The sequence below is a fragment of the Sebastes fasciatus genome, chromosome 6 (genome assembly GCF_043250625.1).
Source record: "Sebastes fasciatus isolate fSebFas1 chromosome 6, fSebFas1.pri, whole genome shotgun sequence".
NCBI lineage: Eukaryota > Metazoa > Chordata > Actinopteri > Perciformes > Sebastidae > Sebastes > Sebastes fasciatus.
The window spans coordinates 20,146,876-20,163,661 of NC_133800.1; the positions used below are offsets into that span (position 1 = coordinate 20,146,876).

At 42.7% G+C, this 16,786-nt stretch overlaps 1 protein-coding gene across 8 annotated transcripts in view; it reads right to left on the reverse strand.

The window, feature by feature from the left end:
* The window catches only part of mctp1a (multiple C2 domains, transmembrane 1a), a 138,707-nt gene that overhangs the window by 27,222 nt on the left and 94,699 nt on the right, over window positions 1-16,786 (reverse strand). For all 8 annotated transcript variants that reach the window (XM_074638275.1, XM_074638274.1, XM_074638272.1 and 5 more), the window contains one exon: window positions 10,111-10,227. In XM_074638275.1, the coding sequence (XP_074494376.1) occupies window positions 10,111-10,227 (117 nt within the window). The remainder of the gene's footprint in view (window positions 1-10,110; window positions 10,228-16,786) is intronic.

A 16,786-nucleotide genomic window follows, 5' to 3' on the forward strand; every position in this document is an offset into this window, starting at 1 on the left:
CTGGAGCTGGTGGAGCTCTGAAGCCCCCAAATACCATGATACATACTGTACAACACAGTGCACACAGTCAGAAACACAAAGGCACATATGGATACACCGACGACGTAACAATGGTACATGCAAGCTGTTCCTTTTCCTATTCAAGCATAGAATCTTTACATAAACATTAAGAGGCATTGAAATGCAGTCCTTCACATACAGACCTCTATCTGTATGTGAAAAGCAAGCAAGCAAACAGATGTCCTGGCATACATGGAAAACCCTGAACCAACAAGAGCAGCTTGGTGTTTAGTGTTACTATATCTGATTAGTGTTTGGTGATACAGTACTCAAGTTGTTTGGGTGTGTTTGTGAGCATGCACAAGTTTGCGTGTCTAGTCTGATGCCAACGAGGCGAAAACCACAGATCATCATCATTCTGTCGATCACACATCAAAGTTACAAGGTCACATTGATGCTCCCAATTTACATAAACAAACACCCATATCATAAGCCCTGCAGCTGTCAACCTCAGTATTCATCTTCTCTCATTGTTGTTGTACTGCGTTACCAAACCCCCAACCACCGAAAAAACCTTTGCCCAGCCTCAACATCGCCGCAACCCCCTAACCACCTCCAGAACAGCGCAAACTAGTTTGGAGAAATCCAAAAATCATTACTTAACAAGACAATAGCTTTTGTCCTTTTTGTTTTTCATCGGAATAAGGGGGGAAACTATGTGGCGGCTGACATAAGCCTCTTATGTAAATGCAGCTTCCCACACAAACAAAGAGGAGTTCAGAACAGCAGAGTTGAGATGGTAGAGTCAATAGTGCTTGAGTGTGTGTCCTATCAATAGCTCAGAGTCACTAGGGCAAAGTGTTGAGCATGTACTGTATGTATGTATTTATGGCACCCCTCGTCTTAACTGTCTGACTGTACAGCAACCGGTTATTCCCAGTTCACTGAGACTCCATCAGTGTCTAGACAAATAAGCTTGACTCTTTATTGATACAGAATGCTTTCACTACTACAGTATACAAATACCAGAGAGGGAATACTTGCACTCAGCCGAGGCAAAAGATGTAGCCGTGATACTGTAAAATGAAAGCCTTCTGGCAACTCTAAACAAATGAACTATAACTGTTTATAAAGTCATCATGGTTCCTCCCAAATCCTTTCACCCGTGCCAAAATACAAACATAATGGATTCCACCACACAGAGGCTTTACTAGGGCACGCCTGGCACACGCTCCAAACTTTAAACAAAAGGGAATGAGCATGAGCTAGCTGGAGAAGCATGACCTAGAGAGACAGAGAGAGTGATAGAGTCGTTTGTCTCCCTCTGCTCTCCTCCGCTCTGCTCTCTCTCCTCTATCGCCTCTGGTTACAGAGAGAAGTCATGTTTCCTGCAATGAGACACAGTGTAAAATTAATAAATAAAAAGACATGGAACATGTCATGTGCCCTGAAGATTGCCACGGCTAAATGTGCGCACTGAAGCTACTGTCTCAGTAAGGGAGGATATAAATTACCTCGGTGCAGCCGATGAATTCCAAACATCTTTCTTTCTTTCTCTTCCTCTACCTCTCTCTCTCTCTCTATTTGTCTGATTCTTTTGCTCTTTCTAAGACCTGTTTGGTGCATGATATCATTTGTCTGCTTATCCCTCCATTATCATGTTGTTTGAATTACTATCATTACAGCACGGCAGCATCAAAGCCTTGCTGTCGACAGGATCGCGTAGAGCTCACGTTGCCTGCAGAGCTGCTCCAGTCAATTCAGTATCTACTGAGGTGGGGATTAACATATTCAGACCTATTCAAATGATACAGGGATGATGCAGGCTACTCTCACAGATTACACTGTCCCCCATAAATACATACAAAGATGGTGATAATATAAGATACACACAAAGAATATAAGGGAGTACAATGACATTGAGAGTTCAAATGGCTGTGAAAGTGTGAATACATCTGTTTGACCTTAGTGGTTGTATCTAAACAGCCGATTTGCAAGAATTAAGTTTCTTCAGCTGCATTGGTTCAGATCCCAGCACACGCTCTGCTACATCACTCTGAGTTTTACTGTATTTCCCATCGATGCAAACATACTGTCTGTGAAGAACGGACTGCCTACTACTCTGCATGTAGAGGTTTTTGATCGTGTGTGAATGACTTAATATTTAATGACACTACAGTCCAAACAACCAAATCAAATCAGAGATGGTGTAGTATCCTCTTGTTTTGGTGTCTTCCTTAATGCATCCTTGCATGACTATTGATTTACTCCATTTGGTGACTTGACAGCTACAAAGCTGGGACTTGTATGTTTTTCATGTTAGCACTAATTTACATTCAGCCTTACAGTTGCTCTGTGCCAGATGAAGTGCACGGTGCAAGCTAAAATCTTCCTGGACTGAATTTCAATAAAGTCTGGCAGGAATAATAAGGTAGACCAAAAGCCCAGAGTGTTTTTGGATCTCATGTTTTGCTGCACGGACTGATTGACTCAGATGAGTGATGGAGAGTGGTAAAAAGGAATAGCAGAAAAAAAAATTTTCAAGAACTGTCCATCAGGTAGAAATGTCTGTTACTCTATTGATTCCCGGGAGGGAACTTTGTGTATTTTCCTTTTGCCTCCAGGAGCTTCTTGCACAGCGACAACAGCACAACAGCACCCCTAGTGAGTATTGAAGGACAGAGAGCAAAGTCTTAGGTCCACAAGGGTTCGTGATCCTCTGTGTATACGATAGTCTCATGGTTCTGCAGTGTTGATGAATGTGATAATAATGGTGACCCGAAGCCCCTTACCTTAAATCAGGGCAGCATTTTCAGCTGTGTCGTATCTGGAGCAGAGTGCCTTCAATTTCAAATTGGCCAATTTAGTCCAGTTTAGAGTTGCAACGATTAATTGATTAATCGATTAGTTGTGAACTATTTTGATCATCAGTTTGAGTATTTTTTTAAGAAAATTCAAGCTATATTTTCTGGTTTCATTACTCCTCTGACAGTAAACTGAATATCTTTGAGTTGTGGACGCAACAAGACATTTGAAGACGTCAAATTGTGCTTTGGGAAACACTGATTGACATTTTACTCCATTTTCTGAAATTTTATAAACCAAACAACTAATCCATTAATCAAGAAAATGATCAACAGATTAATTGACAATGAAAGTAATCTTTAGTTTCAGCCCTAGTCCTGTTGTAAACTCCTTACTCCCCTAACTTGAGCAAAGTTATCTCTGACATTGATGTTGGTATGGTATGGTTGTACCTTACCTAAGTAATACAATGTGAATAGAGGCTAAACAACTGAGGCTACAGGCAAGGATAACCCTGGTATAGATTTATGGAAAATATATTCCAAGCATTAAGTCCAAATAATTTAAAAATGCTAACTAACTAATCAACTAGATTTACTTATCCGTAGACTTATAGGAGAGTTTAAACCCAACTTGACAAGTCAGGAACAAAAAAAAAAACTGTACTTTGAGAGGATGGATGCTACTTTCATGGAAGTAAAAGAGAATAGACCGTGTCAGGATCAATGAAACAAGTGCACACACACACTCCACAGAGGCAAAGTAGAAATCTACTACCTGAAGTAGTAGCCGCATCATTTTCACCCCTCCTCTGACATGCCTATATACTCGCCCCTCTCTCTCCCTGGTCGGGCTGAGTTCCACTATCTCCCCTCCTAACCTTCCCAATGACAGCCGCAGTGGGAATTGACGCCGAGGCAGACATCCCGGCGAACATGAAGATATACTTTCTCCTCCTTTTTTCTCCCATTCCTCCATCCCTCCCTCCCTCTATCCTCCTGCTGCTCTTCCTCTTTGATACGTGAGGGGGTTTTAACCTCTCCAGCTGCTGAGGTTTGGCCGACTGGCTGGCTGGGGGATCTCAAGGCCCTACTTGGTATGCACCGTCCATGAGTGTATGTGTATGTGTGTGTATGTGTGTGTGTGTGCGTGTGCATATTGCCTACACCACAGTTTCCGCAGACTGGGGGAGGGCTGTGCGTCTGATAAGGGCTGCTGGCTGAGCCTGGCTGACCCACGCGGGCCCTTCACAAGCTGTCAGAGCCGTGGCCCTCAGAGGGGGGCCCTTCCATCTGCACTGCCCCAGCCAGGGCTCACCCAGCAGGGGGCTGGAGAGGGGTGAGGCCGGGGTGCTACCGGAGCTGGAGGCTGGGGGTGGGGGTGAGAAGGGTGGCTCCATATTCATGAAAGCAACACCAAATCTGTGAGTGTTGGAAAAGATTGAGTTTCGGGACAGTAATGTAAGCATGGCTAACACAATGTACGTTTCTCATTGCTTATTTGCTGACAAATCAGCGAGGATGTTTAGTCAGGGATTCAGCAGCTATCCAGAGGAAAACACAGTTTTACATGCTCCACTAGCATCGTTGAGATAGTGAGTAAATGCAGTAAATTCAGTGATACAATGTTTGTCCTTCTCAGATGGATGATGCTATCTTATTGTTTCTTATATTCACTCGTGGAAAATAGCTGGTACATACTTGATGTACAATCTATCGCACACAAACACACTCACAGCTGTAGGCTTAAGCTCAAGGTTTAAACTGGAAAACTCGCAAACAGCTACAGCGGATGTGTACTGTATAGACAAAACAACAACAACAAGCACTGAGGCAGACACCCTGAGCTGCTGACGTTGTTAGCAAAGAGCACAGACAGTTACAAAGGTTCAGTGTGATGAAGGGAGTTAGACAAATGGAGGGAAAGGAAGAGAAGGAGCGACAACATGATGAAAAGGGAGGCTGGGAGGATTCTGCAGTGGCATTCCTGATGCTCCCGGTGCTCCCGTCCCGCTTCAAACTATGCCCGTCGCCTGTCTTTCTGCCTGCCAGCCTGCCATCCTATCTGCCAGTTGAGCAGAGACAGAGAGGCAGCGAGAGGAGCAGAGATGAGCGCGGTGATGCCGGGGCGGCACGGGGGAAATCAGTGGGGCACAGGCGCTCCCAGTTAAAAGTGACATGACCTTTTGATTTTGTCACCTGTCACCAACTGCCATGTCTGACTCCGCACTGAGGAGTGCCTGCCATCCACCGCTGTTTTCCTCTGCCTCCGTCTCTCTGTCGCTCCATCTCTCTGAATGCCTCTCTGTCTTTTTCTGTCTCCTGCTCCCACTCCATCTCCTGTTCTCGTTCTCCTTTTCTTTCCAGAGTTGTAGGTTTTATAGGGAAAAAGTGGAGGTGTGACTTTCTGGAGGAGTTGAGGTATAATAGGCAGCGCTTCCTCTTTTCCTTCCAGCTTTCCTAATATTTACTCCTCGCTACCTGTGTTGTGCGTGGCTCTTAATGAGGGCAGATGTCAAGGCACAGTGTGTTTAGAGACGCAGAGAAGATTTTTTTTTCGAGATGCAAAATCAGGGAGAAAATAGAATGGATAAAAATGGCAATGAAGTCTTGTTCTATAAATGTTGCAATAAAATCAGACATTATTACTGTCTTGGAAGGATTCTTTTTTAATGAACAATACACTGCTGTCACACTGAGTGCTTCACAGTCAGGAAAGTAAAGATTAAACAAGTAGAGCTACATGGATTTGAACAAATACAAAATGACAAAATTAGTAGAAAACCATAGTCAATTATTTTATTTTAAATGAAGTTCTGGGGAGATTAAACTCTATATTTGTTTTTATGGAAATGCTTTCTAACTCAGGGTGTAGAGTGGGTTGAAAGTTGTCAGCTCGATGTCGCGGATGGAGGCATGTCTGTGAGCGTGAAGCATCTTCAGGCCATTAAGGTCTTCTCTTCTGTAATGGGGTTGGCGAATCTAGTGGGTGAATCTATGTAATGGTCTGAAGCATGGGATAAAGATGATGGTCCTCCAGTGTGACAAGGCCTAATTGCCCATCATCCCGTGGTAGAGAGAGACATCACCATGTTCCGTATGTGCCCTCTACGACAGCCTGCACTGAAATTAACACCTTCATAACATCTGGTAAGGACCTTTCTGGGCCAACAGAACAGCAAGGAAGGATCTCTATTGGGATGCGTCTCTGCTCCTTAATCTCAACGTGCATCATATACACTCATGCAAGCAGGCACACACATGAATACGACACACAAAGATGCACACGTGCGCGCACATGCGCCTTGCAGCCTTTTTCCTCTTCCAGCAGAGCTGCCTGTCCTCTGGTTGACCGAGCCCAGCCTACTGGCAGCTTCCTTTGCAACAAGCTTGGGATGGATCTAAGACTCAAGTTGTTCCAGGTTTCAAAACAAGATAGAGATGGAGAGGGTCATGGCATTAATGTGCAGAAAGAGATGCTATATTATTAGCTTTGAGTGCCAACGCAGTATTATACTCTACATATATTCAAAAGCTCCTCTTCTTTGTTTGTTTGTTTGCTTCAGTGAGCATGTTACAGCATGACACACAGGTCACCTAGCAGTGTTGAAGAGTCAGGGTTCACGGGTCAGGGTGCTACATGATAAGAGAGGAGGTCGGCGACCTTGCTGGTGCATCGCCTCCTTTAATCGCTGTTCTGAGGACGCTCCGACTGCTTAGCAGGTACTGGTCAAGGTTGGGGCGAGGGTGAGGAGCGCTGATCCGAGATCTGTTTGCAAAGCAGCATGTAACCACACAACATTCAGTGACCCTGAGTGGTGAATTACAGCGTGTAGAGAACACAGTGTTTGTTTACTTGCTATAGACAGGGCTATGGACTGTGGTTGCGGTGTAGAATCAGAGAAGGATCCTCACATTGAACCCATCAGATGAAGCAAGGCCCTTCAGTTCATTAGGAAGTCTGTACTCAAGCGTATACTTTTTTTTGTTGCTCTTTCTTCCCCCCACCCTATCCCTCTCTTTCTCTCTCACCCTTCAGAGTGAGTTCAGCAGAGATTCCTTTGGCATTACCCTCACCCCAGACTGCTGGAAAACCGCAGCGCTCCGGATGCTGACCCTTGCTCGGCTCAGCACAATGCTTTAATTTGGTGTGTTGTTTAAAGTAATTAGAAAGCCTTTTCCCCTTGCTTTCTTTTCTATTCTTCTCTGTTCTCTGCCAAGTGCGAGAGGGAAACAGTGAGTCGTCCATGACTTCAGCTTGATAAAGACTCGGAAGAGGAATCCAGGGGACCGGGAGAGGAAGCGAGGAACGCAGATACTGTGTGCTCTCGCTGTACCCACTTCCCCCCTGCACCGACGCAGATTGGGAAACTCTGTCTGAAAACAAACAGGGACAGGACTCGGGGGATACTTGTATCTGACTGTGTGTGTTAGAGTGTGAGTGTATATACAGCATTTGCAAACACAAACGCCTGAAAATAATGAATGCCTACACCACGTTACTTTAGCTATATGTGTTCAAATTTAACTCAAGATAGTAATATCACGACTGAAAGAGGCAGAGAGTTGATAACGGAGCAAGGAGAGAGGGTTCATCGCATTCGCCAATCCTGAGGCAGCGAGATTGCAACGCCAAGACAAGAGAGACGATGATTGTCAGAGAATCTTCTTTGTGTCGCCCGTGCTGCTCCGTACTGTTCAGCACAACTGTCACAGGGGCAAGAAAAGGAGCATTAATGGTGCTAATCTTTGACAATTAATCCCACTTTCATCGGATATATTGTTGCATAGAATGTCTGCGCACACTCGTGCATAGGCATGCTTGCACACACACACACACACTCACACAGAGTAGATGGAAATACATGTACAGATAACTTTTATCTCTATGTACGCACACTTTATTTCCCCACACACATGGAAGTACGACGCAAACACACACCTGGAGTGACTCACATGCAGCTGTAGTTCCACACTTTGGTTATGCCTGTATCATAACCTTGGAATAAAAGCGAACATACCAGACTACAGACAGCAGAACATCACCATTATAACACACAATATTCAGTATTCATGCATCATGCACAAACCCGCACATTCGCTTATACTACATAAACGCTAATGCTTGTCCGCATTTCTCTTGCAATGCGGATTTGCCTAGAATTATCTCACCAACAGCCCAAACCAACTTCTCCACATACCCTCCGTTAGCCAATAGCAGCACTGACCCTCCACTCCACACACATCAAGGACGTCGAACTGTTATAAGTACAGAACACACTCACTTTAAGCCATTTCTGAATTGTGCTCATATTAGAGAGTGGAGACATTTAACTGAAAGAAGGTCAGATATGAAACTTTGCAGGAGTGCTCTCATGGCTAAAAAACATGCCCGGCTTTGGTGATCTATTCAGCCCAGCGTCCCAAGCAGATACATCCTTTGAATTCAACCAAACACCCTTAAACCACACTATGAATATGATGATATTGAAGCAACCTTCAGAGGCAAAAGAGCTTCCGCTTGACGTGTATGGAAGTACATGTCAATCAAAATTATAGTGTTGAGATGCTACTAAGACAGCATCAGATATTAAAAGGATCCTATGTCAGTACACTAAATAGGTGTCCATATCTCCTCTCGTCTCTGAGCATAGAACAACTTTGTAGAACTGAGCAGAACAGTATTGTCGTTTTAAAAAGGCACTTGCCATACGAGTATCAACAATATCAACATGTCTTAATGTTCCAACCAATTCCTGAGGTACTTGAGACACAATAGTCACTTTCAAGGAGGAGAGAAAAGCAATTCTGCATGAAGTGGGAGTTACATGTACGTCCTCGTGTGTGAAGTGAGTGGCACATTACGAGAATATGTAACCTTTGTTGCCTCATTTTAATTAGGAAGTGCATGGGAAAAGAATATCATTAGGTCTGGATAAATACAAGCAGCAGGTGGGGGGGACAAATCATCATGCCGGGGTTTGTCTTAAGGCATGTGTGATTTATTTTTTTTGTCAAGCAATGTCGCCATCTACAGGCGAAGAAAATATCCTCTGAAATCCAAAGTCTGTGTCATTCACAAATTAAAAAAAATAATTATTTTGTCTGTGAACCTACTTGCAATTGCAAACCATTAATTCTCGACTTAACTGACTATATCCAGTTTAAAAACTCTAAATTCCAGCATGTACCACAAACTACTGTATAACCACCTGGTTATAGTCATGTAACAGATGGCTTGTCTCGTAGGGGTTGTCTTTTGCCTGATTTTATTGTCAACTTTTTAAATTAACAAATATGAAAATAGAAGCTTATAAATAGAGAAGCTTAACTCTGGAGACTTAGCAAATCAATCTGTTGTAACTTATGTACAGTTCACATCTAATTCCATTTTTATGTATAATATTACAATGACTCAAAGCAATGAGATTTGGTTCATTATAATGACTGAATTTAATGTCTCGTCCAAATCCAATCTAACCCAAAGAATCCTTATGAAGAGATAAATATACACATATAGACACGAGAGACTGCAAGAAAATCTGAGGTCTGTTAACTGGTTATTTCCAACTGAGTCTTGGAAAAAGGCACTTATTAAAATTAATCACTTCATTGTTCACGCTCACTCCATAGTCCAGCTCTTTCTCTCGTTTTCACTCTCTACTCTCCAAATGTGCCCGGCCATGATTAAAACATGTCTGTTTCTCCATGACATTGCTTTGACATCATTTAATTGGTAGAAGAGATAAAAATAAATGAATTAAATAAATATACTACCAGGTAAGTGGCGTAACGTAGCTCAAGGTGACAGCCTATTATTTCTCCCTTTTCCTCAAAGAAGGCAAAGTGAGAAATGTGAGATTGCACTGAGAATGCAGCTGCTCAACGGGCAGATGGAGGGGTTTTATCTTAAAACATTCAGAGATTTTTTTTTTAACTGAAATACTAATTTTGCTCAAAGTTTGTGCAATTTAATCAAAAGATATATTTTAAATGAGTTTATATGATGCTCATGTTGTTGTTGTTTCTTTAAAAAAGTATGATGCTTTCTCAGTCATCTGGGTGATCAAAAATCACCTCCTCTCGCCTATCTTTTACAGCACAAATATCTACTGTATGTATTAAGTCTAGTATCAAAGGCATGAAATGCATGTAAATGTGATTAATGTCGTAAATCAAAACAACAGCATAATGTCTCGGAAACAGTGGTGTCCGAGTTTTAACCCTGCATTGTGTGCGGAAAGCGGCTTTTACAGTGAAATGAAAGAAAGGCGGAGGGATATCAAGAAGCTGCGGGGTTACTCACCACATCTTGCCTGGTATCCTTCCCCGACGCGATGAGGATGTAGTTCCAGGCCAAAGGCAGAAGCAACGCCAGTGGAATCATATAGAGTTCAAAGTTCCACACGACGATGACAAAAAGCTGAAGAGAGAGAAAAAGACAAAACCATCAGCGAAAGAAAAGTGAGAACAAAAACAGTGAGAGCAGTGTGGGCTAAGAACGTATACATGCAAGACCCCATATTGACCCTCTTGAGGCAAAACTCCTGAGAACGTACGCCGACCATATGTGAGATTGGAAAGGACACGCATTCAAACGCATTCATATGCAGAATCATAACCACCGTGGAACAAAGCGTAAAAATAAGACTGGGCTTCAACAAAGGTACAGGCTTGGTGTCGGTGAGCCTAGGTTCAACACCCTGACCCTCAAGGCTTTCTGGGCCTTCAGCTGAGGAGGAGGACGATGAAGAGGATGAGTACGAGCCGTCAGAGCCTCTTTCCTCCATGCCAATCATCCCAGAGGCTGAGGTCATGTACCGTGTTCAGCCGCAGCGCGTCAAAGCTGACCCTTCCATACTCAGCCCCAAACCCCAGCATCTGACCTCACACACCCCACACCCCGAGTCCCTAACCCTGTCACTCCAAGCCCCAATACCCTCTCTTCTACCCTAAAAGACTCGTATGCCCCATCTCTAACCTTCTCTGCACCCATCTGCCAAAACCATAACCTCTATACCTCCCCTCTCATCACCAAACAAGAAAAGTACCATCTGAAAATTAACCTTTGCTAAAACCCTGTATTCTGGTTTTGGCAGGGCTCTTTAGCCTCTGACAACAGATTACTGCGATGGTTGGGAGAAGATATATGTGGGAAAGTAAAATTGCTAATGATGTAAGCTTGTTATTTTATGACAGCATTGTGTCAATTGTGAAACAGCATTGTGTCAACTATTTCAAAAAGTTTAGCTGGAAGAAATGGGATATTTTGGGGGAATAAAATCTGTCAGAAACAAATAGAACAAAAGAATATTTATCTTTCCTAATAATTTTATGTTGAAGTATACAAAGATTTGTCTTGATTGATAAGACTCAGCAGCAATTATAACAAATGCTGAAAATGCAAACCATGCCTAATACGTAATCTTTTCTAGCAAAACATCTTTATCAAATTCAAGTACAAGAAATCCATTATTTCAAATAATCCATTATTTCAAATATGAGCAAAGAAGATTTAAAATTAATTACTGTCTGTACGAAAATGCATCCGTGTTTAACAGTCAGTTTTGATGGGGAACTTTTAAGAGAGGTGAAATTGAGACTTTTACTGCATAAAGCAGATTTATTGGTCTGTCTACCAATTATGATCTATCCTGTTTAGCTGAACAACATCAACAAGAGGGAGAAAACTTAATAATTAACAATCAAATTGTTTTATTTCTGTGAGTGTGTGGAAAAGGACGGACGGAGAGAGAGAGAGAGAGAGAGAGAGAGAGAGAGAGAGAGAGAGAGAGAGAGAGAAAGGGGAGAATGAAAAACAAGCTCTTCATTGTGTTTACTGTCGAAGGTTAATGTGAATATGAGGTTCAACAGCCCCTCAAGAGTGTGTATGCAGGTCTGCTATTACTGTAGCGGAGCCAGTCGGACACTAAACTGCACACACACACGCTCGCACTGAGCCGTCGGTGTTTAGTTTTCCTTCCTTCCTTCCTCACACACACACACACACACACACACACACACACACACACACACACACACACACACACACACACACATACACAAACATCTGAATATCAATGCAAACAACTCTTCACAATAACAACACAACTAAACAATTTCTCAACTTTTTTCCTTTGCACGTCAAAAAAGTTTGAAATATCCAAACTTTCGAATAGAGCTACAACTTCATGTAAAATTAACTAACAGACACAGTCTATACAAAGCCAAAACAGACGTAAATTAAACATTAGAAAAAGTCCAGTACATTTGCATAATGCTCACAGCTAAATGTATTTTTCAAATAAACCTGAATGGCCTTGGTGCAACAACCAAATCTCCCAAAAGGATTGAAATTCCCCCTCAACTTCACTTTCTCACATATAAAGAGTCTTTCTCTGATACAGCTGTGTAGGAGAATTGGAAATAAACTAGTCAATAATTCATATTTGTATACTAATAAGCAACACAACCATTTCCCTTCATGCATCTAAAAAATCTGTTAGGACCGTGTAAGCTCAACAACAGAAACTTGCACACAGACAAAAACACATTTTCACTACAAAATGTAACCATTCCAAAATTATCCATCTTCCTACAAATTAGTATAATTTACAAATGTGTAACACAGATAAACCCTGGAATAATCTGTAACTAAACAATGTGCAATAGAGGTGCAGAAACGTGTCTTCAGTCAAACAAACAAAGGAGCTCACTTGTCTTAAACCTATTCTGGTAGAAGCTATAAATACCTGCACACTTTCAAAAACCTTCATGCAGATACACACGGTGCTCCTTTCAACCGCTCTGCTATAAATATACTGTACAGTAGGCATACTATACTGCGTAGTAAATATATTTAGTGTGTGGTTCTCTAATCGCTCACGGTATCGTTATCACACAACAGACAAATGAATTGCTCCTCTCTGTCCTGATGTTTATATGAAACCATAAAACCCTCTTTTATGTTTAAAAAAAAATCTTGCTTTCTTCTCCATTTTGCCTGAGGTTGTTTAACCTGTCGTCCCCCTTCATTCCTCCTCCATTTGGTTATAGTAGCTGAGGGCAAAGTTTTGACTGGCAGCTAGAGGAACCGGACACCCGGGCTCAGCAGTGGCCAGCCCTGCCCCGTCTCCGTGCCCCCCGGCTGGGTAATAGGGGCCCTGCAGTGCCTGGACCTTTCCACCAGGACTGGGCGATCACAGCCACCCCCCTGCTGCTTGCTACACCAGATAGCAGGCTCTTCGCCTGGGGAAGAGGGAGTGGGAAGGAGCATGCTGTGGATGTCAGTGACCAGAGAAAGACGGGGCGGGGGGGGGGGAACAACGATGAAAACATGCTGGATTGAAGGGGAAAAAGAGGGGGAAATGCTAAATGAAGCTCCAGATGTAGTCTATGGGAATAATGTGTAGATGACTCTGTGTGGTCAGACACACATTATGTAGTGGTCGGTGACGGTTCATGGTGAATATCTGAACGCGCACACAGAGGGAAGCTCTCCATGCTCCACTCTTGATTTTCTGTTTAATGCTGCTACCTGTTTGGTAAAAAAATATTCATACAAACACAGTAAGTGTGTTGTCTTTCTCTGTATATGGGCTTCTATATTATAAAAATTATGCAAACTCTCCAATTTAGTTTTGAGAGCATGTAAATAAATGTGTAAATCCCAATTATTACAGACACAGAAATGAGAGACCATATTTTTCCTTCTCATACTACCATTGTATGAAATAATATCTGTAAATATCTGAACAACTTAAGAACAGTAGCAATAAATATCCAATTTAGAATTAGTTTGGTTTTCTTCTGTAAAGGACATTTCATTTAGTCACAAAAACTACTTGCAGCAATTTACCTTTAAACAGCAAATCTATGTTGTCATAAAAATCATCATTTCTTTTAAAATGATTTGTGCTTCAACAAGTCTTTGGTTAAATGCTCTGAAATTTTCTAGGAACAAAACTATTCACTTGTCATAAAACAAAGTAAAACAATATTTTCTCCTGTCAAATCTGCTAAACCATTTCAAATATAGTTAAAGGCTGCATTTGAACTGGGCAAACTTCACATCTAAGCACAAGCTGTAATTCAAATGATATGTTTAATTAAAATAGACAATCACAAACATGAACAAAGTAAAACCATGGCAGAATAATTTGTAATATTTTTTGGCTAAAATACCAATACACAAAATCAGCAAACTAAATTATTTTGACAAGTCTCTGTAGTTGATTTTCATTACAGTTATAATATTTGATGCTTTCTCTTAATATTAAGAAATCCCCTGAACACAAGAAGGTATATTAGAAATGTTAACAAAACAGAGAAGTCAAAATGATTTATTCAAGCACTCAGAGCGGCACATCGAGAGTTGTATCTTGCATTATTTGTTTCAAAAGACAGCCCGCGTCCTTACGGCTCTGAGCCGCTGCACTGCGGGAGGGTAATATTCAGTACTTTGGCTTACATTAACCACACACTAGGCTAACTTTCCCCCTGCTCTGTCTCAGTGGAGTGAAACTGAAGTTTGGATTTCAGAGTTCCCCTTTATCTCTCTTACATCAATTTCCATGCTGGCACTAAGTGTTGCCAGATAGCAACTAGAAGTCCTGTTAAGTTCGAGGGAGGGAGAGAGAGAGAGGGAGGGAGACTGTGTCCTGTTTGTGAAGGGACCTACCCATCATTCAGTGGTGCTAGACTGCCCCCTGCTGTACTCCTGTAGAACAGAGATCTACAGCACAATTAATCCTGTTCATCCGATAAAAAAAGCAGCCGGAATGACTAAGCCCAATGTGTCGAAGACAGTCATTTTGTAATAACATGAAAAATTAAAACAAAGCATCCTCCATTTTATGGTCAAAGTAATGAAACTGCACACAGTTACCTAAGAGAAGTAAGGATGCTGAGTCCCTAACGTCTCAACAAAAGGCCTCACACATTTTCTGTTGAGTCTCTATCTCTGGTGATTAAACTCTGACTTGGTATTCTCTGTTAGTCATGCCACTATATTTCAACTATCATTCATTTTGCAAATCAGGAGAGCAGTAAAAATGTGAAAGTATATCTTTCAAAGCTGTCCCTTGCTGTGGGCAAAGACGAACTCCCGACTTTAAAACTTTTAAAAGTTAGACAGGTTCTTTGAAGAGGAGTCAAAGGAGCAATTTAAAGAGACCTGGAGTGGTGTGTACCACTGACTGCTATGCACTGTGTGTGCGTGTATGTGTATCAAACTGCCAGCCAGACATGTGCAAACACACACGCACACACTCCAATAGTTGCTTCTGTACCTGTCTTTGCTTTTTTTTTTTTTTTTTTTCTTTTTTATTTCAGCAGGGTGAATTTTTATCTAAATGCAAAGCAGGTGATAGGTGCTCCAGTTTCCTCTAGAAGTAGCTCCCTTGTCTGGGCTCTCTTCCTGATAAGAGTCCTACTTTGCCTGACATAAAAGAGCCCGGTATCATTTCCCCTGCCTCCCCAACAACCCCCAGCTCGCTGCCCTCGCCCTTCCCCGAGCTTCACAAAGCTGCCTCTATTTGCTCCCAATTCAGGGCCCAATTGCAGATAAAGTTACAGCAAATTTGTTTGGAGGAAGAGCTGCTGAGGCCTGCGGTCCCCGGGGCAATAACAGCCTTGTCTTGCAGGGGCCGTGGGGAGAGCTGGCAGCAGCGGGAGAACAGAACCCAACACCGCTCGGCCCCACAATGGCCTCAACTCTCCGGGAGAGAAGGGAAAGGGAGAGGTGGGGAGGGAGAGATAAAGAGGAACAGGGATGGATGGACGGATAGAAGGGAGAGACACTCGGCTTGCAGGTGTGGAGAGAGGAAGCAGACGCTTAACCCCGAGACAGGGAGACGGAGACACCGAGACCCACCCACACACACACACACACACACATACACATACACACACATAGACACCACCCATCATGCAGGACAGGAGGTAACTCCAGTCCCGTCCATTGTGCCAACGCCTCAGGCAAAGCTGCCACGGTGGCTGATTCACTGTCGGGATGGGTGGGTGACAGCAGTGTGGGTGTGAGAGAGAGATGTGAGACTATGCGATCTCTCTCTTTCTCTCACATGCGCACAAAACACACACAACATACACACTAATCACAGCTGGCACTAATGGACGATGTGTACATGCGGCTGGCATTTTCAGAATTGGGCAGAAGGAGAGTAAGAGACCATGAAGAATATTTTGAGCGTTTTTATGGAGGAAAATGTTGTGAAGTGACACAGTATGACAACTGCATTTTGATGTACTATTGCATTCACAAAATCCCACAAATATGTGAACACACTTCAAGTCCCGCCCCTCGGGCTTACTTAGCAGTTAAGAAGTGCACACATTTGTAAGTTTAGGGGTTGAATTGCCCACAACTCCACCTCTGTAGCTACAGCCGTTTTGGAAAGTTAAGTGTAACATCTGTCTAGAAAGACAGCCAGACAGAAACACACGTGCGCATGTGAACAGACACACATGCCCGTAATCACACACAGCCGTACACCTTCATGAACACACCACCTTGGCCAGATGGCCCCCCATAAAAACCCACTTAAAGAGATGAGCGAAGTGATTAAGAGGCCTCTCAAAGTGAGGCAGAAATGAGAGAGGGATGAAGAAATGGAAGGGGAAGGAGGGAGGGAGTACCTGGGTAGAAGAGAGGCCCTAAATACTCTGATGCTTTTAGCTAAGTGCACACTCCTATGATAACAGACTCCCAAAAGAGCGAGAGAGGGGGGGGAAGAGGAAAAGCACAATGACACCTAAATTTCAGACTTTCTATAAACTATAAAACGCTACGTCCTTGGCCTAGATACATCCTTTATCGTCATCTGAATACTTTGAATTTAAGTGAGTACAATGAGAATATGAATAGTTGGCACTGTTACTCAGAAATGGATGTACTATACGCTGTGTTTTCTAAAAAGGGTGAAGGGCCATACAAGGCATGTGCATGTGTGTGTTTGCGTGCG